General features: G+C 38.9%; 1 protein-coding gene across 1 annotated transcript in view; it reads right to left on the bottom strand.

Moving 5' to 3' along the window:
- INTU (inturned planar cell polarity protein) overlaps nucleotides 1–10839 on the bottom strand; it is a 94890-nt gene extending 84051 nt beyond the window's left edge. Inside the window, exon 1 of the mRNA XM_037743552.1 lies at nucleotides 10648–10839. Coding sequence (XP_037599480.1) covers nucleotides 10648–10736 — 89 coding nt within the window. The 5' untranslated portion in view covers nucleotides 10737–10839. The remainder of the gene's footprint in view (nucleotides 1–10647) is intronic.
- Nucleotides 10840–27243: the final 16404 nt, after the last annotated feature.

The raw sequence follows: 27243 nt of genomic DNA, 5'->3' as shown, positions 1-27243 counted from the left end.
GTTTGTAGTAATTTCTAACGATACATTGTATTTCTGTGGAATCAGTGGTTATATCCCCTTTATCGTTTTTCATTGCATCTGTTTGATTCTTCTCTCTTTTCTTTTTTATTAGTCTATCTGTTTTGTTGACCTTTTCAAAAAACCAGCTGCTGAATCATTGATTTTTTGAAGGGTTTTCTGTGTCTCTATCTCCTTCAGTTTTGCTCTAATCTTATTTATGTCTTGTCTTCTGCTAGCTTTTGAGTTTGTTTCATCTTGCTCCTCTAGTTCTTTTGTGATGATACAGTGTCAATTTTAGATCTTTCCTCACTTCTCATGTGGGCATTTAGTGTTATACATTTCCCTCTAGACACTGCTTTAAATGTGTCCGAGATATTCTGGTACACTGTGTCTTCATTCTCATTGGTTTCTAAGAACATCTTTATTTCTGCCTTCATTTCATCATTTATCCAGTAGTCATTCAGGAATAGGTTGTTTGGTTTCCATGTAGTTGTGTGGTTTTGAGAGGGTTTCTTAATCCTGAGTTCTTATTTGATTGCACTGTGGTCTGAGAGACTGGTTGTTATGATTTCCATTCTTTCGCATTTGCTGAGGAGTGATTTACTTACAATTATGTGGTCAATTTTAGAGTAAGTGTGATGTGGTGCTGAGAAGAATGTATATTCTGTGGATTTGGGGTGGAGAGTTCTGTAGGTCTCTATTAGGTCCGTTTGGTCCAGATCTGAGTTCAAATCTTGGATATCTTTGTTAATTTTCTGTCTCATTGATCTGTCTAATATTGAAAGTGGAGTGTTAAAGTCTCCCATTATTATGTGTGGGAGTCTAAGTCTTTTTATAGGTCATTAAGAACTTGCTTTATGCATCTGGGTGCTTTTGTATTAGGTGCATATATATTTAGAATAGTTTGCTCTGCTAGTTGCATTGATCCCTTTACCATTATGTAATTCCCTTCTTTGTCTCTTTTGATCTTTGTTGGTTTAAAGTCTGTTTTATCAGAGACTAGGATTGCATCCCTTGCTTTTTTTTGCTCACCATTTGCTTGGTAAACCTTCCTTCATTCCTGTATTTTGAATCTATATGTGTCTTTGCATATGAGATGGGTTTCCTGAATACAGCACACTGATGGGTCTTGACTCTTTAGGCAACTTGCCAGTCTATGTCTTTTGATTGGGGCATTTAGCCCATATACATTTAAGGTTAATATTGCTATGTGTGAATCTGATCCTGCGTTTTTGATACTAGCTGGTTGTTTTGCCCATTAGTTGCAGTTTCTTCATTGTGTCAATGGTCTTTACCATTTGGTATGTTATTGCAGTGGCTGGTACTTGTTGTTCCTTTCCATGTTTAGCACTTCCTTCAGGACCCCTTGTAAGGCAGGTCTGGTGGTGATGAAATCTCTTAGCAATTGCTTGTCTGTAAAGGATTTTATTTCTCCTTCAGTTATGAAGATTAGTTTGGCTGGATATTAAATTCTGGGTTAAAAGTTCTTTTCTTTAAGGATGTTGATTGAATATTGGCCCCCAGTCTCTTCTAGCTTATAGGGTTTCTGCCAAAGTTTTCTGCTGTGAGTCTGATGGGCTTCCCTTTGTGGATAACTCGGCCTTTCTCTCTGGCTGCCCTTGGCATTTTTTCCTTCATTTCAATCCTGGTGAATCTGACGATTATGTGCCTTTGGGTTGCTCTTCTTGAGGAATACCTTTGTGGTGGTCTCTGTATTTCCTGGATTTGAATGTTTCCCTGACTTGCTAGGTTGGATAAATTCTCCTGGATAATATCCTGAAGAGTGTTTTCCAACTTGGTTTCATTTTCCCCCTCACATTCAGGTACACAAATCAAACATAGATTAGATCTTTTCACATACTCCCACATTTTTTTGATGCTTTGTTCATTTCTTTTCACTCTTTTTTTCTCTAATAATGCCTTCTTGTTTTATTCATCAAGTATTTTTTAAGTACAAAAATAATAGCATTGATTGAGAGTCAGCCTTTGCTCTGCTTACATACTTTATTCATATACAATGCTGAGCATTCACATACTATGAAGTAAATATTTTCTCTATATTAATATAGGGAAACTGAGATTTGGGGAAGTTATGCATCTCACTAATCATTACATGGCTAGCAGTCAAAAAGCCAACAAAGTAATGAACCTAAGTCAATAATCATTACATGAAATTTCCTCCCTTAGAACCCAGTAATTCAACTATTAGAGATCTACCGTGAGAAAATAAAGGACGCAAATTTATAAAATTCGTAAACATGAAAAGCTGAAAGCGATCTTAAAATGTTGAATAATGGAAAAGTTAAATATACTTATATATAAAATGTGATGAATATTATGATTTTAACTAGAATGTGTTCAAAGAGTAAAGCATGGGGAAAATGTTCATATTGCAGCATGTAAAAAAAGGATGTAGCGTTATTTTATGGTCTCAACAGCTGGGTGCTGGGTATTCTCTAATGGGTAATTATAGTAATAAGTATTATACTTATTACTATACAAGATTCTAATGGAATACTCAGAAAAAAACAAAGTGGTATATGTGGTGCCATAAAAATTTTCTTAGAAAAATTATTAATTTATGTTGTTATTATGGCATGGTTCCAACAGAGAAAGAGTAATGGGAGATGAGTCATCACATGGCTGGTAGGGGTGTATGGAGAACTCAAAGAAATCTGGATTGTAGCTGTTGCAGGGACAGAAAAACTCTGCCTCCATCTTCTTAGGGTCCCAGCTGGGCCTGAGAATTAAACTTACATAAAATAGATTAACAACAGAAAAGCAACTGGAACTTGTTATACAGATTTCGAGGCCCTGCTCCACATCAACAGGATCAGAATCTCCAGGGGAGGGGCCTGGAAATCTCTATTTTAAACAAGTGCCCCCAGTGATTCAGCAAACTTGAAAAACTGCCCTAAATTTTCCCTCAGTCCTGTTATTAAGGCATACAGGCCCACTGGTCATTTCCTGAATAGGCCGGAACTGCCTCCCACCTCAAGAATTTGAGCCTGGCAGGCACACCTCTCTCTCTGCTCTAGAATCCAAGTTTTACATGGCAGGGGAGCCCTCATAAAGAAGTGAAGACCCAAAGAAGTAGTTCAAGTCAGTTAACTTATATACCGGATTGGACAAAGAATAGTTAGTTGTGAAAAAGCAACTAAACTAAATTGGGAAGTTTAAAAGATAAGTTATTTTAACAAGGTCTGTACAGAATTCTCTTGGTTCCACTTCCCGCCTTTGAGAATAAGAATGTTACATTTTTCTAGTATAGGGAGGGTGTCTTTCACATGGGAGCTTCATCTGCTGCTTTTAAGAAACAGCACAAAGGCATTTGCTGTTTTTTAAGTGTATTCAACCTAAATGGTCAATATGGCAGGAGAGTATATTTTACCTCCCTCACAGCCAGACAAGCTGCAGTTTGCAGCTTATACTTTTAAGCTGAAGTTTATTTGTAGTTGTCACATTAAACTATGTACATTTGAATTTCCTAGGTTTTATAATTTTAGTTGCATTATTTCTAAATGTGCTTTTTATAGTGTTATAACAGCTATTGAATGTTGTAATTTATTTGTATTAATTTATAAAATTGTTCTCATCTTATACAGGAGCTATAAAACACAGTTTATACCTCATTTCTTTAAAATTATAATTAAACAACTTAAGTCATCCCTGGAAATCCACAAGAGTTTTTTCCTTAAAAGAGGTCTATATGTTACTAAAGTTGAAGAACAGGAGAGGAGTTCATAAAGGGGTAAAAGGAGTGTTAGAGGCATTTGAACCAGAGCGACTCCATCTTGAATAGGGGCTGGGTAAAATAAGCCTGAGACCTACTGGGCTGCATACCCAGGAGGTTAGGCATTCTTAGTTACAGGATGAGACAGGAGGTTGGCACAAGATACAGGTCACAAAGACCTTGCTGATAAAACAGGCTGCAGTAAAGAAGTTGGCCAAAACTTACCAAAACTAAGATGGCTACGAAAGTGACCTCTGGTCATCCTCACTGCTCACTATATGCAAATTATAATTAGCATATAGTGAGCAGTGTGAATAATGAGCATTAGTTGCTAAAAGACACTCCCATCAGCACCATGACAGTTTACAAATGCCACGGCAATGTGAGAAAGTTACCCTATATATTCTTAAAAAGGGAAGAACCCTCAGTTCTGGGTATTGCCCACCCCTTTCTCAACAATAATTCACCCCTTGATCAAGAAATAACTATAAGTATACTCAATCAAGCAGCCCATGCTTCTGCTCTGCCTATGAAGTGGTCCTTTTTTTCCCTTTACTTTCTTAATGAGCTTGCATTCAATTTACTCTGTGAACTTGCCCCAAATTCTTTCTTGGGTAAGAAAGAATTTGGGGCAATAACTCTCTCTCTTGGCATCTGGATTGGGACCCCTTTCTGAAAACAGGGGTTCCTTGAGGTAGTAGGAGGGGATAGCATCCAAGGCACAGATGGAGGGATATGACCTCCCTGGACACCTCTTCTCTAAAACTTAAGGGAAGAGCCAAAGAAGGGTGCTGATGTGGATGGTGACTTGCCAGTTTCAGGCAGGAAGCTGAGGCAGTCTCCATGTGATAGTGTTTATTGTCTGGTAAGTAGGCAGCAACCTTGCCAGCTGAAAGTGATGGAGAAAGTAATGGGGTCAGAAGTTTGAAGAAAGTGGAGACAGGAAGGGAAGCAAATATTTCGACTAGCATTAAGATCCAACAAAAAATGTATTAACTTTTAAAATCAGAGGAACAGTATTATTTTAAAAAGCTGGAGTCACTATAATCATTATTTTAAATTTCATGGTAAAATATACATGCTTACTTTCACCACAATCTTAAACATTAGAAATGATTTAAGATTCTATTCCAAAATAAAAAGTGCTTTAGGTAGCTCTTTAGTAAGCTAATCTTTCCTTATTTTAAAAGCAACTTATTGGAAGTGAAAAATAAAATAAATTAAAAAAAGGACATTTACAAATTTTAGCAAAATACCACATTTTCTTTCTACAAATTTTCCTCCATTTTTTGGTAAGCATCTAGTAATTTCATACCCTGCCTCATAAACCTTGCATAACACCTCCTTGAATAAAGTCCAAACTATGTAGCTTCTTTTCAATTTTTTTCTCCAATTCTACAAACAACTGAACACCAATTCAGAATTAAAAGCTTTATTCCAAGTTATATCTTAAGTTAATCAAGCTGATCAACTTGCCTATTCAAAAGAATCAACTGGAGCTTGTTATAGAGATTTTGAGGCCCTAGTCTACATCAACAGGATCAGAATCTCCAGGGGAGGAGCCTGGAAATCTCTCTTTTAAACAAGTGCCCCCAGTGATTCAGCAAACTTGGGAAACTGCCCTAGCCTTTCCCTCAGTTCTGTGCTTTATGCATACAGACCCACTGGTCATTCCCTGAATAGGCAGGAACTCACTTCCACCCCCTGAATTTGAGCCTGGCAGACAGACCTCTCTCCCTGCTCTAGAATCCATCATTCAAATAACCTTGAGCAAATGACTTCTACCTTATCTGTAATTTCAGATAATGGTACTTCACAGGACTGTTTGCAATCTAATGAGTTAATGCATGCAAAATACCAAGCACACGAAGCGTCAATAAAGCAGCTATTTTATCTTATTTACTCACACAGTTCTCATACTGTGGAATGATACTTATCTAAAATTCATTTGTTGAAATACTACATCTTTCTTCAAGATCCAATTCAAATAGCACCTTTTCCCAAAAACCTTCCCAGACACAACTCCTACCTCAGTAAGAATTCCTTCTTCTACTCTTTCCTCATAATCTATCCCATAATATTCTGTTATAACTAATATCAGTCCATCTTATACCTAAATTATATAGGAATACATCTATCATTGCCACCAATGACAATCTCCTGGAGAACCTGACTGGGTCTTTTTTTTTTTCCTCTTCAGTCTTTCATATGTCACAAGATTGAACTGAAGCAAAAAATGCCAAATGAAAATATATCTTCTAGGAACTTTGCTATGTCATGAGTTACGTCAACTTCCTTGGCTAATTTACTTCCATGTGTTAGTTTAATGAATTAAACTGAGCAACAACAAAATTTACCACCTTGCTTGATCTTTCATCAAGGAAGAAATTATAGCAATCATTTTTATCCTTAAGTTTCAGGTTGTAGTGTCAATTAGTCATATTTCTAAATTTACGTACCATATTTCTACTCACCTTACTAATATTTAATAAGCTTAGATATTTTGGAAAGGATGAAGAAAGGAAAGGAATAGGATGCCATTTTCAGGGCCTTTATATGAATACTCTCTTTCCTAATTAGCAATTGTAAGAAGACTTAAAAGATTTAGATTGGGGGATATTTTCATTTTCTCTTTTCCACTACAAAATGACCAGCCATCTTCTGAAGCCCAAATAGATTTAATTTAATGCATACGAGACATAACATTCTAACTTCCATAGATTACCATCTTGATTAGGCAAGCAATACAATTCTGACATAAAATACACCAGATAAGGACATACTTAAATATTTAGTATTGTTAGCAGGTTCAGGAACTCTTTCTCTAGTAGTAATAGAAGGTAGCAATGAGAAATAAATGAAAGTAGGGCCACATGAGGACATATTCATTAAAAAAATTTAAACTACAAGGTAAAAATTATGTAAGAGCTTTGTTAGAAACTAATTAATATTGCCTTAATTGTGGACGCAGAAATAATAATACTTTAGGGACTATGTTGTAATAATGACAACCACAATTATTTTTAAAATATGAATAAATAACTTGATAGACCAACAAAATAGCATTTTAGAAACTGAGACTTTATTATGTAGAAGATTTCAAATTTCAGATAGGGTTAAAATATATCAAAATAACATTTCAGCAATCCTAAATGTACAGAATTGCATTATGGCTTAAAATTCTCACTTCTATAAAAGTTGAATTACTTGTTAAAATGCATGGAACTTACCTGCAATAAGATCATATATTCCACATTTGAATAGTAATGGAGTACAGATGAGAATCCAGAAGCACAAGTAAAACTAAAATAGATGGCCCAAAGCTCAAGATCAAAACCCAATTCATTTACTCCTATTTATTTCCATTTTTTATCTTCATTTGCAAATTATAACAAATTTGGCAAACTGTTTTACCACTATAGATCAATAGCCGCCAATCAGAAGGAAAGAAGGCCCCTTTAAAACAGGAATACAACAACCCTGGAAAGTGTTGATGGCTGACAATCTGCTGATAAAGAGGACAGTAGAAAACAAAAGGCAGACATGAGAATTACCAAAAAACCACAGTTTATAAGGGAGTGCCAAATACCCTAAGTAACACCTAAAAAAAAAAATTAACAGCACTGTTGAATCCTACAATAATTTGCCCTTGACTATAAAAAATACTTGATAATCTATAAGTGCCATGCATTCTCGTCAGGGGATCCAAGCTCTCATCCTGATTTTGGCACCAATAACCAAGTTAAAGTAGACAAAGTTTCTCATCTGAAGGCAACAATAATAATCTCTGCCTACTACATAGGGTTGCTGAATATCAAATGACATAAATCTTTAAATCTAATGCCATACACTTTAAGAAATAGAGCAGTGTGTACTATATATTTTCAAAAACTTTTGGTTTTATAATTATTCATTTTAATTTTTATTTTTAGATCTTAAAATATATTACATGCTCTTTTATTAACAGAAATATTGCTTAATTGGGTATACTCCCTGAGAATTGTGGATAGTTGCAGCATTTTAAATATGCACATTTTCACCTTTGGCAAGAGTATCAAATTTGGCTCATCAAAAATTTTGAGAGTCACCTCTAGTACACTCTCTCCACTGGCTTAGGTGCCAAAAAACCAGCACTCTAGCCTGGACCAGCACCATTCATTAGCTGTTGGGCCTTGGGCAAAGTCACTTGGCTGAATCTTCTCAGAACCTTTAGGAATAGCTATCTTTTTGTGTTTTGTTTTAGTTTTTATTACAGAACTGTTGTTAATATAATCTCTATACTTGATAGAACTTTAGTTTTATAGAGCACTTCCATATCATCAGAAATTCACATCAACACCCTATGAGGTGGGTATTATTCCTTTATATTACAGAAAGAACAGGGGAAAACACAAATAAAAGTCTTGCCAAGTCACACAACTACTTTGCAACACAAGAAATAGGACTCCAAGGAAATGATTAATTTGCAATAGGCTGGTGCATATGTTTGTAAAAAAATATTTGCAAAATACTGAGTGTTAATAGGATTGTTTGGTTATTTCTTATAATCAAGATGACACAAAAATAACTTACTTAAGCAAAAGTAACTGAGAAATGCAATACTGATGCTTTTGCTTGACTCAGACAACCTATGTGTAACTTTTTTCAAAAACCAGAATAGTTAAATTTATTTTGCTGAGCTATTATTTTAGTATTGACATTTTGAAGTTAGCACCTCATGCAGAGAGAAGTTTGCAGCTTTGCTTCAATTTTGGTTTGGCTGAAGTATCTTTTTCAAAAGCACAGCAATGTAATGCTTTACATTCTAAAAACCATATTTGCAATGGAAAATATACAAGTAATTAAAAAAAGTACACACTTAGAAAACTTACCCTTTAAAGTAATATGTTAAAACAAAATAGAATAGTCTGCTATTTTATCTTGTCTATGAATTTTCTATGGCCCATGGCTACTAGTCTTTTTAATGCAATTGCCAAAATTTTGTGGATGATTTACAATGGATGTTTTAAAAGAAAAACATAAAAATTTTGTAACAGTAATATTTTTTAAATAGGCCATACATTGATAGAGTTCATGAGAACTATGATAAGTACAAGTATGATTTAAGGGTTATCAAATCTCCCTAATTGCTATAACATTATGTCTAAACAAATCTGTATATATACAAGCAAAAGATACTTGATTAGATGTGAGCTTGTGTGAAATACAGCTTCATTAAATGAAAGAGAAACCTCTCAGATGTCTAAGCTTTTTAAATGTGTGTTTGAAAACATTAAATAATAAATAACGAATAAGAGTAATGCATTGGGGGTAGCAAAAAGACTTTTGTATAATGTTGAAAAGAAAGCACTGTTAGCCATGATATTGTCAAACACATTTCTAGTTCCAGATTCCATTGGTTCCTCTGGCATATGGGAGCAGTTATTTGTAATTCACATAAAGTAGCTTTTCATTCTAATACTGAGCAAGTTTATTCTAGAAATATTCCACTACTTCCGAAATAATCATCTCAGTCTTGATGACTATAGCTTAAACATATTCGTTTGCCTGGTTCATTCGGATAGGCTTGTGCTTTGGATCTGAAACCCTAAAGCATTAATCAGTTTGAAATTATTTGGCACTTGCCATTTGAAACATGAGAAATATGAAGAAATTCTGTTGCAGCAAGGTCTTAAGCTTTTAAAATTAGCACCCTTCCCAGTTTTACCAAAGTCATGCTGTGAATGAGTTTTTAGTTAATGCTTCTTGGGATTTATTCCTGGACTGTAATTTTATCAAATGCAGACGGAATTGTTTTGGGGAATTTAGCAGAATACCCTTTTCACTGCTCATTTAATAATATTTTTATTTTATATGGCAGGGGATCTTTGGGGGTTGGGAGAAACCAACTGCAGAAAATTGCAGGTTTCAGAAGACAGCTCTGAAATCGCAGACACCCGATTTCTCCCTTGCCCAGTCTTTCTTTTTTACTCACACTTCCAATAGAACAGGATTTCTACAGCTCATATGGTTTTGCACAAAGACTTAAAAGGGTCACTTGAAACGTTTACAGATGAGAGGGCTCACATAAACCTCCCCCGACAGATACTTACTAAGCGCCACTTCATCCTTCTCGCCACAAATGTATTCAAGAGATATTTTAGCTATATTTCTAAAAGGGTTTTTTCTCCTACAGCGTGAAAGGCTGTAGGCCTTCCTAGAGCTAAAGCAGCATTAATTGCCTGGCATTTCATCCATCCTTTCTTAAAATTGAAAGACAATTTGCTCTTCAAGTGGACTATTTTTTTCTCTTCTATAAACCCATCACTATAACCATGGAATTTAATATTTGTTAGTCTATTTTGCATAGAGGATAAGGTTGGACCAAAGTATCAGCAGTTAAAATTAATGCACAAGCAGCTTACGGAAAGTTGGGGTTCTCATTCTTCCTAGAGAAACTCTTAAATTTCTTTTGTGTAGTTGTTGGTGTGTGGGCGCGAGCGCATGCGCGCGCGTGTGTGGGAGGGGGTGGGGTAGAATTAGATTTGTTAAAAAAGCAGCTCTTTTCAATTCCAGTCACAACTAAAGTTCAAACAAAACTCCCAGCTTCCTGGAGGAAGCCAGGAGGTGTTTAAGGGACAGCTTGGCTTGATGTTTCTTTCTCTTGTTCATAAGGTAGCGTTTTCCGGAGGAGATGGGTGACCGGGACCCGCGCGGGACCGGTCTCGGCGGCGGGACCGGGTGGATCTCTGACACCCGGTTCTGGAAAGAGTGGGAGCAGGTCCCAACGGCCCTCCGCGGCCAGTGCCGCACTAAGGAGAATCCCAAGTCAGATGCTTCCCGAAACACCCCAGAAAGAAAAGCGGCCCCTCCCCGGCCGTCATCCCCGGGACAGGAGGGCGGTCTTGCCCCGCGCCCCGGGGCCCTGCACTGACCTGTGTAACAGCACGCGCTGCACGGAGTCCAGGTCCTCCAGGCTGCGGGGGGCAGGTTTGGGGATGCTGGACCTGCCCACCTGAAACATGCCCACTGGTGACTCACTGCAGTGGCGGACGACAGGTCACCCGGGTCTCAGCCCCGGCGCCTCGGGGACCCCGGAGCTGCCAGGCTCCGACGCGCGGAAGCCGAGGGGTGAAGGCGGCGGTGTCCGCGACGGCGGCCCCTCCTTCGCCCGCGTGTTCCCCCGCCGGTCTCGGAGCCCCGCGCACTGGCGCGCGGCGCGGCCACTCCTCGCTTTGGGGGCCCGGGACAGGTGGACGCTCAGTGGGCCGCCACCCTGCCAGGGGTCGCGAAGTCCAGGCTGTCCCCTCTTCCACGTCTGGGTTTCCCTCGTCTCTTCCACTGGCCCAACTACACAGCCGGTCTCCAGCGCTGGCGGCGAGCCGTCGAGCACCTCGGGACCCGGTCGCCAGGCGCTGCGCTCTTTCGCCGCCTAGTGCGGGATGCAGCTCTTCACCCTCCCTTCCAGGACAGCGGGGCAGCCTTGGCTAGGGACACCGGCGTCCAGGCGCCGCCCCCAGTGAAGGAGGCTACCACCTGCAGCTTCCAAGGCCACAAACATGGGAGGAGTGGAGGAAACTCTCAAGGGTCTCTGAGGCTCTGGCCGCTCTGTGGAAGACACGAAAATGAGTGGGGAACAGAGGCAAGTTAGTTGTCTGTGCTTAGTGGGAAGTTGAATTCAGCCTAAAGAAGCCATGTACACTGATCCATCCATCCAAACATGTATTATCGCCTGCTATGTGCCAGGCTGAGTTCTAGTCCATGGAGGTACAAGAATGAATAAAAGATGGACTCTGACTTGTCTACTGTGACTCTGTTCTCTTTGGGAGGAGGGGATTTATTTGCTTTAAAATATCCTTGATCCCAGGAGACAGTCTCTACTCCAGGGAATTACATATTTCAGTGAACTCTTCTGTGGCCTGTGGTTTTCTTATCGTGGGAAAAATGACGCATGTGTGACTTCTCACTCTAGACTGTTCTTAAGTCAGAACTGGCCAGAATGGTAAGGGGAACCACTGAAGGAGAATAAACAGAGAAACTGGAGCGTAGTAGTTTAAAATGTGAGCTCCCATAGGTTATAGATTACAGAGTAATGACAAATGGTAGTAGATTAATTTTAAACTTTACGGTAGTTAGCCGGGACTTGGCTACTCACTGTAGGACGTCTAACTGTCAATATCTGCAGATCTTTTCTCTTGGGTCCATTTCTCCAATCAGGAATGTCTTCCTGGCTGCCAAGTGGGTTAAGAGGGTGAATGACGGAGGCCATCTCTTAGCATATAGACCTTTACTTAATTCCTCTGTTTTCAATAAGGTTCCTTACCCCTGGTCTATAGTCTACCTGTGTTCTTGAGTCTACTGCATCAAGAATCTGAAAATGTTAGTATCTTTTGATTCAAAAATTAATCTCAAGGAAATGATAAAAAATGAGGGTCATGATGTTCATTGCAGTACATTATTATAGCAAAAAAAAAAAATGAAAGGTATAAATGTCCAAAATTAGTATGACTACCTACATAGGTTAAAGTTCATTCATACAATGATCTAATATATATTTATTAAAAGGAAGTTTAAATACAGTGCTTAATGGCATAAGAAAATATTTATGATTTAAACTTTAGTAAATATTCAGGAGATAAAAGTGTATATTCAGTTTTGTGTTGCTATGTAAAAATTGGGAAATTGGAAGGATATGCACTGAATCTTAAAATGATTATAAGTAAAATTATGAATGATTTTATTTTTTTCTTGTACTTTTCCATGTTACTTTTTTTTACAATAAATATATATTATTTTTATAATAATAATGTGTTCAAATGTAAATGTGTAAAAGAATGATTTATAGTCCCAACTTGGGAGGTTGAAGTGGGAGGATACCTTGAGCCCAGAAACTCAAGGTCACCCTGGGCAACATAGCAAGACGCCCTCTCTAAAAAACAAAAACAAAAACCAGATTGATTTGAAGAATAGTTGGTGACAACTGAATTTGTGGGTAAACATTTCCAATTATTATCTATTTCAGATTGCCATTATCAGATATATGTAAGTGGTTTTGCAAAATATTTGATCATTTAAGGGTATAAAAGCCTACATTTTAAAAAAGGACCATTACAAATATTTTATATAGAAAATAGTTATTTTGTAAATCAGATAATTGCTACTTTTTTTTACTATAATAATTTATCTTTTGTTTGAAACTACTAGGTAACTTTTTCTTCTGGCTTTAGATTTTGTGAAAAGTCCATGTTCTCACTTACAAGTGGGAGCTAAAATGCTGGACTTATGGACATAAAGATGGCAACAATAGACATTGGGGGCTATTAGAGGGGGAAAGGAGGCAGGGAGCAAGGGTTGAAAAACTGTTGGATACTGTGCTGAGTACCTGGGTGGTGGGATCATTCATATCCCAACCATCAGCATCACCTAATACACCCAGCTAACAAACCTGCACATGTACCCCCTGATGTAAAATAAAAGTTGAAAAAGAAGTCAGTAGTAAACATTAAAAATGTTTTGTGTGAAAAGTTTATGATGTTATAAATCACTATTCAATTACATCTTCAAAATAAGTCTTCATTCACATATGTTTTCTTAAAGTAGGATATATCCATAGATACTTGTTGGCAACAAAATATTCTGTACGTTTAAATTTGTTCTAGAGAATGACAACTTATACCTCATAACAGACTAATTCATTTCACATGGAAACTTTTACCACTAAAAGACTCTGGCCATGTTTTGATGTTTGTATATATATATATATATATATATATATATATATATATATGTGTGTGTGTGTGTGTGTGTGTGTGTGTGTTATATACATTTTTTTTTTGAGATAGAGTTTTGCTCTTGTTGCCCAGGCTGGAGTGCAGTGGTGAAATCTCAGCTCACTGCAACCTTCGCCTCCTGGGTTCAAACAATTCTCCTGCCTCAGCCTCTTGAGTATCTGGGACTACAAACGCCCACCACCACACCCGGCTAATTTTTGTATTTTTAGTAGAGACAGGGTTTCATCATGTTGACCAGCCTTGTCTAGAGCTTCAGACCTCAGGTGATCCACCTGTTTTGGTCTCTCAAAGGGCTGGAATTACAGGCATAAGCCACTGTGCCTGGCCTATGTTTGTATGTTAATTGGATTGTTTCAATTAAAAGTTCCTTATAGCAACTGATAAGGAAAAGAAGAGAAAATATTTGCAATGTATATTTTGAGATGATCACCCAGTACAGAGGGAGAGGTTGATGATGCAATAGAAAAATGGGATCATTGGTACTGCAAAGTCCCAGAGTTAGGAGAAAATGCTATCTTAGTGCACAACTGGAGGTCTCACCTTGGACTAGAAGAAGCACATTCTGTTATTATTATTGCCATAATTTTCTGCATTTCACAGTAGAGATTTTTAAATGAAAATTGACAGCTACTAGAGAAATCAGGACAGAGCCATACCTTTTCAGTAATTTTAGATGTCCTTATCCTTTCTGATCTTTGTCAATAATGGTTTCCATAATGATTTTTAGGCTTTTGCCTTCGAGAAATAAATAAAAAAAAGAAAAAAAGAAAAAAACCTTTTTTTCTTAAAAAAGAAAAAAAACCACCCTTGTTCTAGGCTCATAGAATATTGGTACTATTTTTTAATGCATCATGTATGAACTGGTCTCCTCTATTAGATTCTAAAGCTTTTTGAGGTCAAATAATGTCAAGAAGCTTTAGAATCTATTAGATAGTACATCATTTGACCTCAAGCATCCATATATATTGAGTGGCTAGATCCTGGATCATTCTTGCTTCTGAAGGAAATATCCTGGGTCAATTCAATATTGACCTGAAGTTTGAGAGAGCTATATTCACTGGCTTGCTACAGGTTTCTATACTTAACCTAGTTCTATTTAATTTAATCAATGACATTAATGCAAATAGGGAAGGTATGCTCTCTAAAATTGCAGTGGATGAAAAATTGGAAATATGTTGGCTCTTACAAAATTTCTGGAGTCTGGAAACCCTAATTCAAAATAGAAAAAGTATGTGTATGTATTATTGCACACATTTTAAAAATAATTATAATAGATCAGGAAAGGAAAGCAAACAGGCGTAGCAGCCATTCAAGTGAAAAAATGCAGGCAAATTATTGAATTGCAATATTAACAACAGTGTTAAAGTGGTTACCATTGTACACTACTCAAGTACCATATACATTTCTGTCTTCTGTGCACCAGATGTAACAAACACAATGTGGTTAAAAGAGTGGTTTAGGATCCATCAAACCTAACAATCTCTCATAAATCTCCTAATTTTACTTTCTTCTGTGGTCCATCACCCTCTTGGAAATACTAGAGCATTACTACTTGAAAGGTGGTTAGGAAAAAAACCCCATTCAGTAGAATTGTCTAAGAATTCTTGGCATCTCTTTTCTTTTTCTTTTTTAGACATTCAAGGGGTTTGTGTGCAGTTTTGTTACATGGATATAATGTGTAGTGGTGAAGTCTAGGCTTTTAATGTCCTCATCACCCAAATAGTGAACATTGTACCCAATAGGTAATTTTTCGATCCTCACCCGTTCTCCCACATTTCCTGCTTTTGGAGTGCCTGGGGTCTACTACTCCCTGTCAATGTCCATGCATACCTGATATGGTTTGGCTCTGTGTCCCCACCCAAATCTCATGCTGAATTGTAATTCCCAATGTTGGGGGAGGGACCTGGTGGGAGGTGATTGCATAATGAGGTTGGATTTCCCCTTTGCTGTTCTCACGATGGTGAGTTCTCATGACATCTGGTTGTTTGAATTTGTGTAGCACTTATCCCTTCACTCTGTCTCTCCTGCCAGCCATGTGAAGACCTTGCCTGCTTCCCCTTTGCCCTCCATCATGATTGTAAGTTTCCTGAGGCCTTCGGTTTTCCACAGAGATTGTACTCATGTACATTTTCAACAACAGTATAAAAGTATTCCCTTTTCCCCACATCCTTTATTTTTTTGACTTTTCAATAATAGAAATTCCTGGTACATCTTTAAAAATTCTTTCTCTTCTTCCAACTTCTGTCTCTAGGCATACATGTGGCAAGCAGGGGCCAGATTATATATACCACCTTAAAGATTATGGCCTTTATCTTCAGTGCAACAAAATAGTCACTGGAAAGTTTTAAGTAGGGGATTGACATGATGACATGATGAGATATTTTGTAAAATTCACCCTATTTGCTCTATGAAGAATGGATAGCCAAGAATCAGTCTTGGTTGTTTTTGTTGTTGCCTTTATGAATGGAGTGAGTCTTGACTGACAGCAATATTTAATGGCAGGATAGAAGAATATATGCCTGGAAAGGACACAGAGAAGTGGCCAAAGAAAGGACTGAAATCACAGAAGCAAAGGGAACCTAATGTTTCTGCTAGAACGTCAAGGATGATGAAGCCTGAAATATGTCCTTTGAATTTAGGCACAAGAAGGTCATTGTTGAGTGCTGGTTGTATGGAGTAGTGGTGGTGGGGAGCTGTACGGAGATAGCTGGGAGAGTGAGTTGGAGGGGTGGAAGTGCCAGCAAAGAGCAGAAATAGCTCTTTTGCAAAGTTTGCATCAGAAGAGAACTAGTTATGAGTTAATGCGGTGTTAAGGCAGATTTCTTCCTACTTTCTTCTATCCCTCCCTCCCTTCCCTTATTATAATGTCAGAGGCTTGAATAAGGTTAAAATGACTGTGAGGATAATCTATTAATTAACAGAGAGGAAGAGGCTGAACATAAAAGAAAGAAAAATGAGTTGTCTTACAGAGAAGAGAGGATGCTGCTCTCTGGTATTCTGTGGACAACAAACAGGGAAGGTGTGAAGGTTTCTAAGTTAAATGGTAGAAAATGGGGTCTTCTAGTCAGGTGCATTATGGGTTGGTTCATGTCCCCTCAAAATATATGTGGCAATCCTAACCCTTGGTACCTGGATGTGACTGTATTTGGAAGGAGTATCTTTGCAGATGTAATCAAGTTAAGATGAAGTCACACTGAATTAGGGTGGGTCCTAATGTGGGTCCAGATGACCAGGGGCAGACATATGCTGTCTTTATTATTACTGATTAAACAAATATAAGTTTGATTTGCTTATTAGCTTATAGAGTTCGCGGTACACTGAAGTTTATACCCTGAAATAAACAATAGCGAATGAAAAGCACAGCACAAAAGAGAACAGCTTGTAGCTTGTAAAAGCACAAGTAAATGCGGTAATGGGAGGCCTAAAGTTAGACCGTCTGAGAGCGCCCCATTAACCGTGGCACATCCGCGGTGTGGTTGAAAGGCAGGAAAATACTGCCTTGGTCTCACGAACTCCTTTCCAACATGGGGTCTGCACAGGGGTCTCGTAAAGATGGCTTGTATAAGCACCCGGGAAAGGTCGGTGATCTCTGCTCACAAGATCCGGGAGGGTCTTTGCAGATGGGAGCTGGCAAGGCAGTAAGGCCTTGCAGGTGGAGATAGTGGAACACCTCCTGATCTGCCTATATTCTCAGAATATGGGGTAATCTTGTTTGCCCTATGTCCACAGTGCTCAGGAGATAAAAGCCCCTTGATGCCTCGTGCGTGGTCAGACCTGGTGGCGCCCTAACCTCTGTGTTCTGGTGCAGCTGCATATCAATAACGATCAGTGGTAAAACCTGGTGTACTAGCTTAGCGTCTCTTAGAAGACCCACCTGTTTCATTGTATACTAATGATGCATGCTTCTCCCCGAGCTATCTTGCCCCACAATAGTTTCAAGGCCTCCCCCGATAACTCCCCTGCTTTCCACCCCTCAATTAACGAATGCGTGCACTTAATAAAAATCTGTGGAAACAAGAACTTGGGGGCCAATGCGGTCCTCGCACTTTGTGTTGGTCCCCTGGACCCATGCTGTGAAATTCTATTTCTGTGTCTTTATCTTTATTTACTTTCTCAATCCCTTGTCACCGCCAAGGCTCGGGGCACTCACGAACAGGGTTGGGGCTGGTACCCAACATCCTAATCCAACATAACACGTGTCCTTATGAGAGAGGAGAAGAGAGACATACACATAAAAAGGGACATCAATAGGAAGGCACAGAGAGACAGTGCCATAAGACAGCAGCTGCAGACCCTGGAGTGATGCATCTATAAGCCAAGGAATCCCGATGATTGTTGGCAGCACCAGAGGCTAGGAGCAGGCATGTAACATATGGTTCCCAAGAACCTTCCTAGAGAGGATGGCCCTTTCATCACCTTGATTTAGGGCTTCTAGCCTCCAGAACTGTGAAAAGATACATTTCTGTCATTGTGTGCCACCCAGTTTCTATTAATTTGGTATGGCAACCCTAGGAAACTAAGACAGCTGGATTCTATTTTTGGGTTTGTGAAATGGGAGGCAGGATCATCTGCTAAATATGAGAGGGCTGGTAGGGGATGGAGGTTTGAAAAGAGGGCGGAAAAGATCATACTGATGTGGTGAGAGGAAGACAGGGCTGACCAGGGTAATAAATGTAAAAAGCTTGTCTGGCATGTTCAGGGCACTGGTCGGCAGGATTTCTAAAATGGCCCCAAAGGACATTCTATCCTAGTCCTCAGAACCTGTGAATGTGCTGAATTATCAATCTTGTAATGATCTGATATTATATGGCACAGTTGATGTTAAGATAGGGAGATTACCTGGGTGAGAAAGATCTAATTGCATGAGCCCCGAAAAGCAGAGAAATTTCTCCAGGTAATGGCAAAGAGAAAATTAGAGAGATGCTCTTGAGAAGAACTCTATGGGGCATTGCTGATTTGGAGATGGAGGGGCAGCCTCTAGAAGCAGAGAGTGGCCACTGGCTGACTGCTGGCAAGGGTACCTCAATCCTACAACCACAAGGAACTAAATTCTGCCAACAACCTGGATAAGCTTGGAAGAAGATTTTTCCACAGACCTTTCAGATAAGAAGTTAGTCCTGCTGAATCTTTGGTTTTGCCATGTAAAACCATAAACAGAGAACCATGTTGAGCTTGCCTGGACTTCTGGCCTACAAGACGGTGAGCTAGTAAATGAGTGTGTTTAAGACTGCTAAGTTTGTGGCAATTTTTAAAATGTAGCAATGGAAAACGGATATAGGGTGTTTTCGGAAATGGTGATGGCAAATGGCCTAAGAACAATTCCGCCCAGTAGGCTGTGGGTGGAAATCATCTCTAGCAGTGCTTGGCAGCTCTGATGCAGACATAGTTTCCAAGGCACCACATTTTTCTGACTACAGTTCTTATGCGTTTTCTGGTTCCTCTTCTCCCAAACTCTAAAGGTTGGTGCTCTCACCAGAAGTCACATATCTAATAATTGTCTTCAAACATTTTAAAGGCCACCATGTGGAAGAGGGTCTTTTTCAGTATATATCCTGAAGTTAGAATTAGGATGAGTAGACTTCATATGAAGACAGATTTATACTTAATATATACTGCAAGTTGGGTTTTTTTAAGAAGCTGACTCTGAGACAGAGATTTCCATATAGAAAGTTTATTGAGAAGTTTATTGATCACAATAAACTTAGGATCAATAACTATGGGAGAGTGAAGGAAGGACCGGGCAGAGGGAACAGTCGAATCATAATGTAGTCTCAACAAAGACCTCACCTGATCCCATGGACTTCAGATGGGATGGTCTCGCAGAGTTGTTCTGAGTGGAAGAAAGAGGGACAGGCCCTTGAATCCTCTTAACCTGTCATTTAAACTAGAAAAGAGGCATAACCTTGGGCAAGGTGATTATCTTCAGCTGAAGGAAGTTAGTGGTGAGGAACTCAGCTGAGAATCACAGCTACCGTCATTCCCAGCTGGGTGGAAGAATGAATGCTTCCCTCCTAAAGGTGGGAATGAGAGGAGCAGAGACAGCATCTAACACCGTATAAAAGAAGCAGCACCAGTGTGATGGGGCTGTATGTCACTAAAGGGGTTCATCAGTAGAGGTTGCGGGACCCCTGGCAAGGATATTGCACTAGTGGAATCTAGTGTTGAACAGAAAAATGAAGTGGAGTGTGAGTCCTTAGAGAATTTCTGAAGTTCTTTTTATTCTCTGGCCCTTCTGGTGGCTACAGGTGTCCTTCCAACACTTCTGCACCGTGGCAGCTTTAATGTAGTGACCGTTTATGCGCTCTCTGCCCTAGAGAGAAGATATAGCATGGATCAAAGTATGGAATGGAGTATTAATACTTGACTACCCTTGACACACTGGACTAACTTGTGTTCTTCTACCCTCAGGACAGGACATATGTAGTCAGAAAAGTTCTCCAGGTGGCCTTGGACTGGCCCACTTCTCCCTCCTTTCTCACATGATAGTTCTCAAGAATAACTGTAGGCTGCTGGGAATGCAGCAGCCTGAGATAAAGAGGAATTGGCCACAACAGCTCAGGCGTCCCTAGAAACAGAACACCCTCCAACACTTTAGCCCAGTGCATCCTGTAGCTGCCAGGGTATAAAATCCAGGGTGGGCTGCATCCTGGGGTCCTTCAGCTGCAATTTAAGTGGGGCACATAGAGGTGAGATTCCATCAGCTTTGGGCAGCTTTCTTGAGTCTTGGGGGACTGGCTCATCATGAATCCTGAGGTTTTGTTGTCCTTTGCTGACTATCTATGAGTAATAAATCAGCTTCATGTAACTTTCTTTTTTTTTTGTGATGGAGTTTCGCTCTGTCACCCAGGCTGGAGTGCAACGGCATGATCTCATCTCACTGCAACCTCCGCCTCTCAGGTTCAATAGATTCTCCTGCCTCAGCCTCCTGAATAGTTGGGACTACAGGCGTGCATTACTATACCTGGCTAAATTTTGTATGTTTAGTTAAGATGGGGGTTTCGCCATGTTGACCAGGCTGGTCTTAAACTCCCGACCTCAGGTGATCCACCCACCTTGGCCTTACAAAGTGCTGGGATTATAGGCATGATCCATGGCAGCCAGCCTACGTGTAACTTCTTAACATGTGTGAGTGTTCTGTCTCACTGGACTCCCACAAGTAGTGCAAGTGCAGCCTGAGAGGCAGTGGGCTGAAGTAATAATTAGTGCACGGCGAACCTGCTTTGCAAGTAGAATGTCTAGATTTTTAAAATTATAGAACTATCTTAATCTAGTCATTACTATTTTACCTAGAAAGACTAATCTAGTCATTACTATTTTACCTAGAAAGACTAACTTTCTTCAGTTTTTGTAATTGGCAGAGCAGGCTTCTCTATTTTTATTTACATATCATTATTTAGGAGGGGTCTTTTATCTTATAAATGGGCTAGAGCTATTTTCAATTACCTAAAAAGAGTTTTGTTTTTTAGTTAGGTTCACCTTTCTAAAGAATTTGAGGATTCACCATTGCATTGGAATATGGAACAAAAAGTACACCTCAAAAGACCTTACCTACAAAAGACGCCAGAATGGTGGGTCACCTGGCAGGGGTAGGCGGGAATGAGTGGGAGGTGAGGTGGTGGCTGAGGAGGAATAAGGAAGACAGAGCTTCTGGGACACACCAGCCTATGTAATGTAGACAGGAAAGAAATGATTTTTACCTGCTGAACTCTGTGCTCTTGATAGGATTCTGGTATGACTGTTCTTCCTGGTAAAGCTCTATACATGTATACCCTTCCAGACATTGAGCGGTATAATGGCAGGGTTATAACAATTTAGCATTTCTGACTTTACTTCATGCATATTATTTATTTAGCAAACATTTAATGAGTATTATCAAACGCAAATCACTGCATCATCCATTAAAAATGTGTTTAATGCCCTGTATCACTTGGTTCTTGTTCTATCTTCCTAACCAGATGAGGCATCTTGTTAGATTTTCAGCATCCCTCAGGGTTAGGAATCCTGGCCACTTTCTTAGGAGTTAGCTTTCGGCTCTGCTGTACCAAGCTCTGCCCTGTCTCAGGCTGTCCCACTGCTATCTCTCTGGAACATAGCAGGAGCATCTAATATCCAATTGCTACACTCTTGCCATTTCCTGGACCCCTGAATGAATATTGAGGTGTTTTCATCATAAACATTTAATAATTTGTGTATGGAATGATAGATAAACAGGATGATAGACAGATAGATAAAGTTTTGTTTGCTTGGGCCAGGCGCAGTGGCTCATGCCTGTAATCCCAGCACTTTGGGAGGCCAAGGCAGAGGACCACTTGAGGTCAGTAGTGAGATCAGCCTGGCCAACATGGTGAAACCCAGTCTCTACTAAAAATACAAAAATTAGCGGCTTGGTGGTGTACGCCTGTAATCCCAGCTATTTGGGAGATTGAAGCAGGAGAATCGCTTGAACTTGGGAGGCAGAGGTGGCAGTGAGCAGAGGTCATGCCATTGCACTCCAGCCTGGGCGGCAGGGTAAGACTTCACCTCAAAAAAAAAAAAAAGTTTTATTTTCCTGGATCCAAATTCTTTCTGTGTGCAAATGCTTAGAACAAAACAGGTGTAAAGAGCTCTTTCTTTGCTCTATTCTTTCTGCGGCCTGGCATATACCTCCCTCTTCAGGAATAGGGATTCATTAAGTGGCATATAAGCACCAATGGCGAAACCTCTGACGTCTTCATTTGAAAGATACAACTCAGTCTTAGAGTACAGGAGTGTTTTGAACATGCTATTGGGTGCTGTGCGGTTTTTTGAGCTGCTAACAGTAATGCTGTCTCCTAATGCATGGTATCATGCCTCACTCTCCTTTTAATGGCATCACACAGATGAAAGGTAAGCATAAGAATGTATAAGAACCTGTTTGGAGGTAGGCATAGACAGTGAAATGCTACCAAGATGCAGTGCCTTTGTTAAGTATCTTTTATTGTCATGATCCAAACGTAATTAATGATACAGTGAAGTTGTAAAAATAAGGATGATGTGTTCACATAACTGAAAATAAAGGAAATGAGAGGAAACCTAAAAGGAAATAAGGCACTGGTTGCATACACACAAAAAAAAAATCAGTGTTCTGACCTTTAATGGACTAAAGAGAATTTGGTAACTTTAAGCAAATGCCTTCTATGGGGGAAAGACAGCACAGTTTATTCAAGGTTATCACATCTGGTTCATATATTAATGTTGGGGACATATATGAATAAGGATGCACAGAAACAATGGAAATAATTTGTTTTATTATTCAAAAAGCCTGTCACTAAATTTCCCATCAGTGTTACAATGGGAAAAGATGAGGGGGGTAGACAATTTAAAAGGTGTAAAAAGTCCTGGAGACATAAACAACAAGTCTCCGGAAATAGAATTGTGATCAATAGAGGCCTCCAAAAGGAAACGTAGAACTGGATGAATTTAATGACTTATAAATACTGGAAAGCAGGAATAGGCAGGGACATACTTGAAGATACTGCTTGTTGCTAAGCTATTTTGGGAATTCTAATGACTATGGAATAAACTGGTAACTACATGAACAGACAAAAAGGCATATTAATTTCAGTGATTGAAAATACATGAAAAATTAATAGATGATTTATCTAGGTGTTATCAGTTATGGACCAGGTGAAGGACCTGAAAATCAGTTAAGGTATAATCTCAATGTGGACAGCCTAGGAATTCAAGATGTTAAACAAAATGTTGATTCAAAATAAAGGCTATTATCTACCCTAGGTCAAAGTCATGTGCTCCGATAGCAGAATTCCATGGACAGTTTTAATATATTCCATAATAAAAATAAGAAAATAGGCAAATGTTTCCAAGGAGGTAATTTAAATGATCCTAAAAATGGTGGGGCTGAATGCTTGCAAGTGATCAATAATACAGGTTGAAAAGATGACCAGAGAATGTGATTTATTAACTTTTACTCAACTTTTTTATTTTGAAAAATTGCAAACCTACAGAGAAGGTGAAATGAACCCTTGATGTGCCCTTCACCTAGAATTCATCAATGAGCATTTTTTAAATGCATACTCTCCATTTTTCCAAATTATTTGAAAATAAGTTACAGAGATCATGCTGTTTTATTCCTAATACTTTAGCATCTGTTTCCAAAGAAGAAGCATGTTCTGATATATAACCATAATATTATTATCATAATATTACGGACACATTAGTGTGATCTAATAAATGGTCTACATTTTCAAATTCCAAATTTTTCACTAATATTTTAGTCATTTAAAAAAAAAAACTAGAATCCAATCAATAATTATTTGTGCATTTAGTTGTCATATTTCTTTAATCTTTCATCTTAAGCATACTACCAGTTCTTTTTTTATTTTATAATGGTCTTGGTATTGACATCTATAAAAAGTCTAGGCCAGTTGTTTTGTAGAATAGTCCATAATTTGGATTTTTTTTTTTTTTTAATATACAGGGTTTCTGTCACCCAGGTTGGAATGCTATAACCATTGCCTCCCAGGCTGAAGCAATTCTCTCTCCTCAGCGTCTCCAGTAGCTGGGACTACAGACATGTGCCACCACACCCAGCTAATTTATTTTGCATTTTTTATTAGAGATGGGGTTTTGCCCTGTTGCCCAGGCTGGCCTTGTACTGCTGGGCTCAAGTGATCTACCTTGCTTTCCACAGTGCTAGGATTACAGGAGTGAGCCACCATGCTTGGCCCGCAATTTGGATTTATCTTATAGTTTCTTCATGACTGTTTCCGGTTAAACATTTTTTAATGTGAATATTACATAGGTGATATTGCTTTCAGTGCATTCCTTCAGGTTGCATATAATGTCAACTTGCCTCATCATTGGTAATGATAAGTTTAATCCCTTGGTTAAGGTGGTGTTGCTAGATTTCTCCACTGTAATAGTAACTTTTCCCATTTGTAATCAATAAACAAACTTTGGAGTGATGTTTTGAGTCTGTGTTCCTCAATAACTTTGTAACCAAGAGTTTTGGTGTCAAAGGAAGATTCATACCTATTTTCCCATTCTCTCATTGTTTTTATATTATTAGCTGACATTCGTCTAAGGATGAGCTCCCTCTACCTTTATAAAGGATAACTATTGCCTCGTGGATTCTTTTTCTATTTAATGTGTTAAAATCCATTCCATAGTTATTCTTTTTGATGCTTACATTGTTCTGACTCCAATATTCCTTTGAACATTTCCATCAATTTTTCAGGATTGTTTTGCTTTCCAACCCAATACAATATTTCAAACTCACCTTGAACTTTCCCTGCCCCAAATTTATAATCAACTATTTATCAAATAAATTCATGAAAAATTATTTATGTATTCATTTAAAAGAAAGGAGTGGTATTTAGACACCAAGATCTGGGTGCTGGGAGAGAGACAATTCTGCTCAGGTCTCTCACATTTCTGTCTATCTTGCGAGGGAGGGAGTCCCAGCTCTTTGTTCTGGACTCCTTTTTCCAGGGCGCTTGTGAAGTGAACAGCCTTGGAAGACAGAGATAATGTCTTTCTTTGGATCAAAGGCCAGGTTTGTTTACTGTCCACTGTAACCAAGATAATGTCTTTCTTTGGGGCAAATGTCAGACAGTCTTCGCATTCTACAAGATTCGGCTAAGTTCAGGCCTTCTTGCCTATAACAGAACCTATTGCATGTGCAGATGTCACCTGGTCCTTTTCATGTTGTCCTGTGGGAATTGAGGTTGGGGAACAGGAGCAAATGCTGATACTCTGGCAACTCTATTTCCATGAATAATAAAGACCTTTGTTGCTGACCCAGGAGTTCCTTGTGTTCTGCCAGCATTTGTGAAACTGTGGCAGGCTAGCTTGTCAGGTTTTAAGTAGGATAAAATCTCAGACTTTGTACAGTTCTTGACACTGGGGAATAGGTGTGTTTACTGCTAATCATGTGTCATTGTTTCCGTGCCTTTTCAATGGAGAAAACTAGGAAATATATTTTTTTAAAGTCGCCAGTTGATACTAACAACTCCTGTTCCAAAACAATGCCATCAAGCTCTTCCTCTCCTTCCCTTAATCCATATTTACATCTCTCTTCTCCAACAGGGAGAACCTCCTTTCTCAGAATATCAGTATATTCACACATTTGCTTCTTCCTGCATTTCATATAAATAGGGTTACAATTATTATGCCAAAGTCATTATAAGTTCAGTAGTTCACAGTTTTTTTGTACTTACAGTATATCGAGGGAATTTGTTCTTTTTCCGGGTCCACGAGGGGGCATAGTTTCAAGGACAAGAATTTCCCAGGACCATGTTTCCCTCCCATCTCTCTCCGTCAGGGAGAGTTAACGGTTTATGTTTGAATTTTGTGGGAACGGGAAGAAACTAAGAGTCAATCACCCCAGCGGAAGTTTAAAGGAACTCCTTTCATTGGCCAGAGGAACTTAGGAAGGTGGAAATTTCTCCCAGCATAAATTCCCCTGCTCCTTCACCCACAGTGGATTTCCAGCTCTCTGGAATCCCCTCCCACATGGTGGCAGCTCCCTTTCCCCTCTGGGATTTCCCCTCTGGAATCCCCTTCCACACTCTTCATGGAAGTCTTTCTCTTCTTCTTTTCTTCTCTTTTCTCTACCCAAATAAAATCACCTTTCTGCAACACTTCTGGGGTCTGATATTTACTTTTATGAGCATATGGCACACCTGCAGTGGTCCCATTGCTTATTCTTTTTTTTTTTAAAAAAACGGGGTTTCACTATGTTGGTCAAGCTGGTCTTGAACTCCCGACCTCAGGTGATCTGCCTGCCTTGGTCTCCAAAGTGCTTGGATTACAGGCGTGAGCCACCACGGTTATTCTTTAAGAGGTTGGAGGCCAAGAACCCACAGCGTTCTCTCAGGGGAGCTGTGCCTCACCAGCACCCAAGAATAAACCCGGTTGCAGAATCACACCAAAGATGCAGTCACATTACTGTACTACAAAGATACCTTAATTCTCTTTTTTTTCTGATCATGTCACCAATTTGATATATAGAGTGGTTCATTTGTTTTTATTGAAATTCACTTTTAGAGCTACACAATACTCCATCTTGTTTATTCAGCCAGGTTCCTATGCTCGGCCATTTTGATCATTCCTAATATTTTACTTTTACTAGTAATGCCATATTCAATGACCTTTTATTTTGGGGGAGGTATATTCAGGACAAATTCCTAGAAGTAAAAATGCTGGAACAAAGACTAAATGCACATGCAATTTGCCAATATCCTCCTAATAGATTACCTCATTTTGTAGTGCTATGTAAAAAGTTTGAGAGTGTCCTGTTCTTTCTCATTAGTGGTGTGTATGGAAAAGCTCCTGAATTTTTGCATATCTGAAAGGTGAAAAATTGTGTTAGTATTTGGCATTTCTAATTTTAGGTGAAATTATGCATCTTTTCATGTGGGGGGGAATAGATATGATGGTTATACATATGTATATGTCAAAGCTCATCAAGTTAAATATTTTAAATGTGTGCCACTTATTGTATGTAAATTATAACTAAATAATGCTTTTTTTTAGTTTAAAAAATTAAGGAGTGAAAAGAGACTAAAACCCCAGTAGAAAAAGGAAAAGACAGTAGCAGACAGTTAAAAAGAGAGAGATAAATAAATATCCTTAAATAATATATATTAAAATTATGGCATAAATTTAAATTTTTTTCTGTGAAACTTAACAGGAAAATTACAGTGTATGTCATCTCAACCCAAGATAACGAAACACCTTTCTTTTCTTTTTTTTTTTCCC

This window comes from Cebus imitator, unplaced genomic scaffold (assembly GCF_001604975.1).
Source record: "Cebus imitator isolate Cc_AM_T3 unplaced genomic scaffold, Cebus_imitator-1.0 Scaffold146, whole genome shotgun sequence".
In the NCBI taxonomy this organism is placed as follows: Eukaryota; Metazoa; Chordata; class Mammalia; order Primates; family Cebidae; genus Cebus; species Cebus imitator.
Note: the sequence above shows the minus strand (reverse complement) of the source record. Positions and strands in the feature narration are given on the sequence as shown.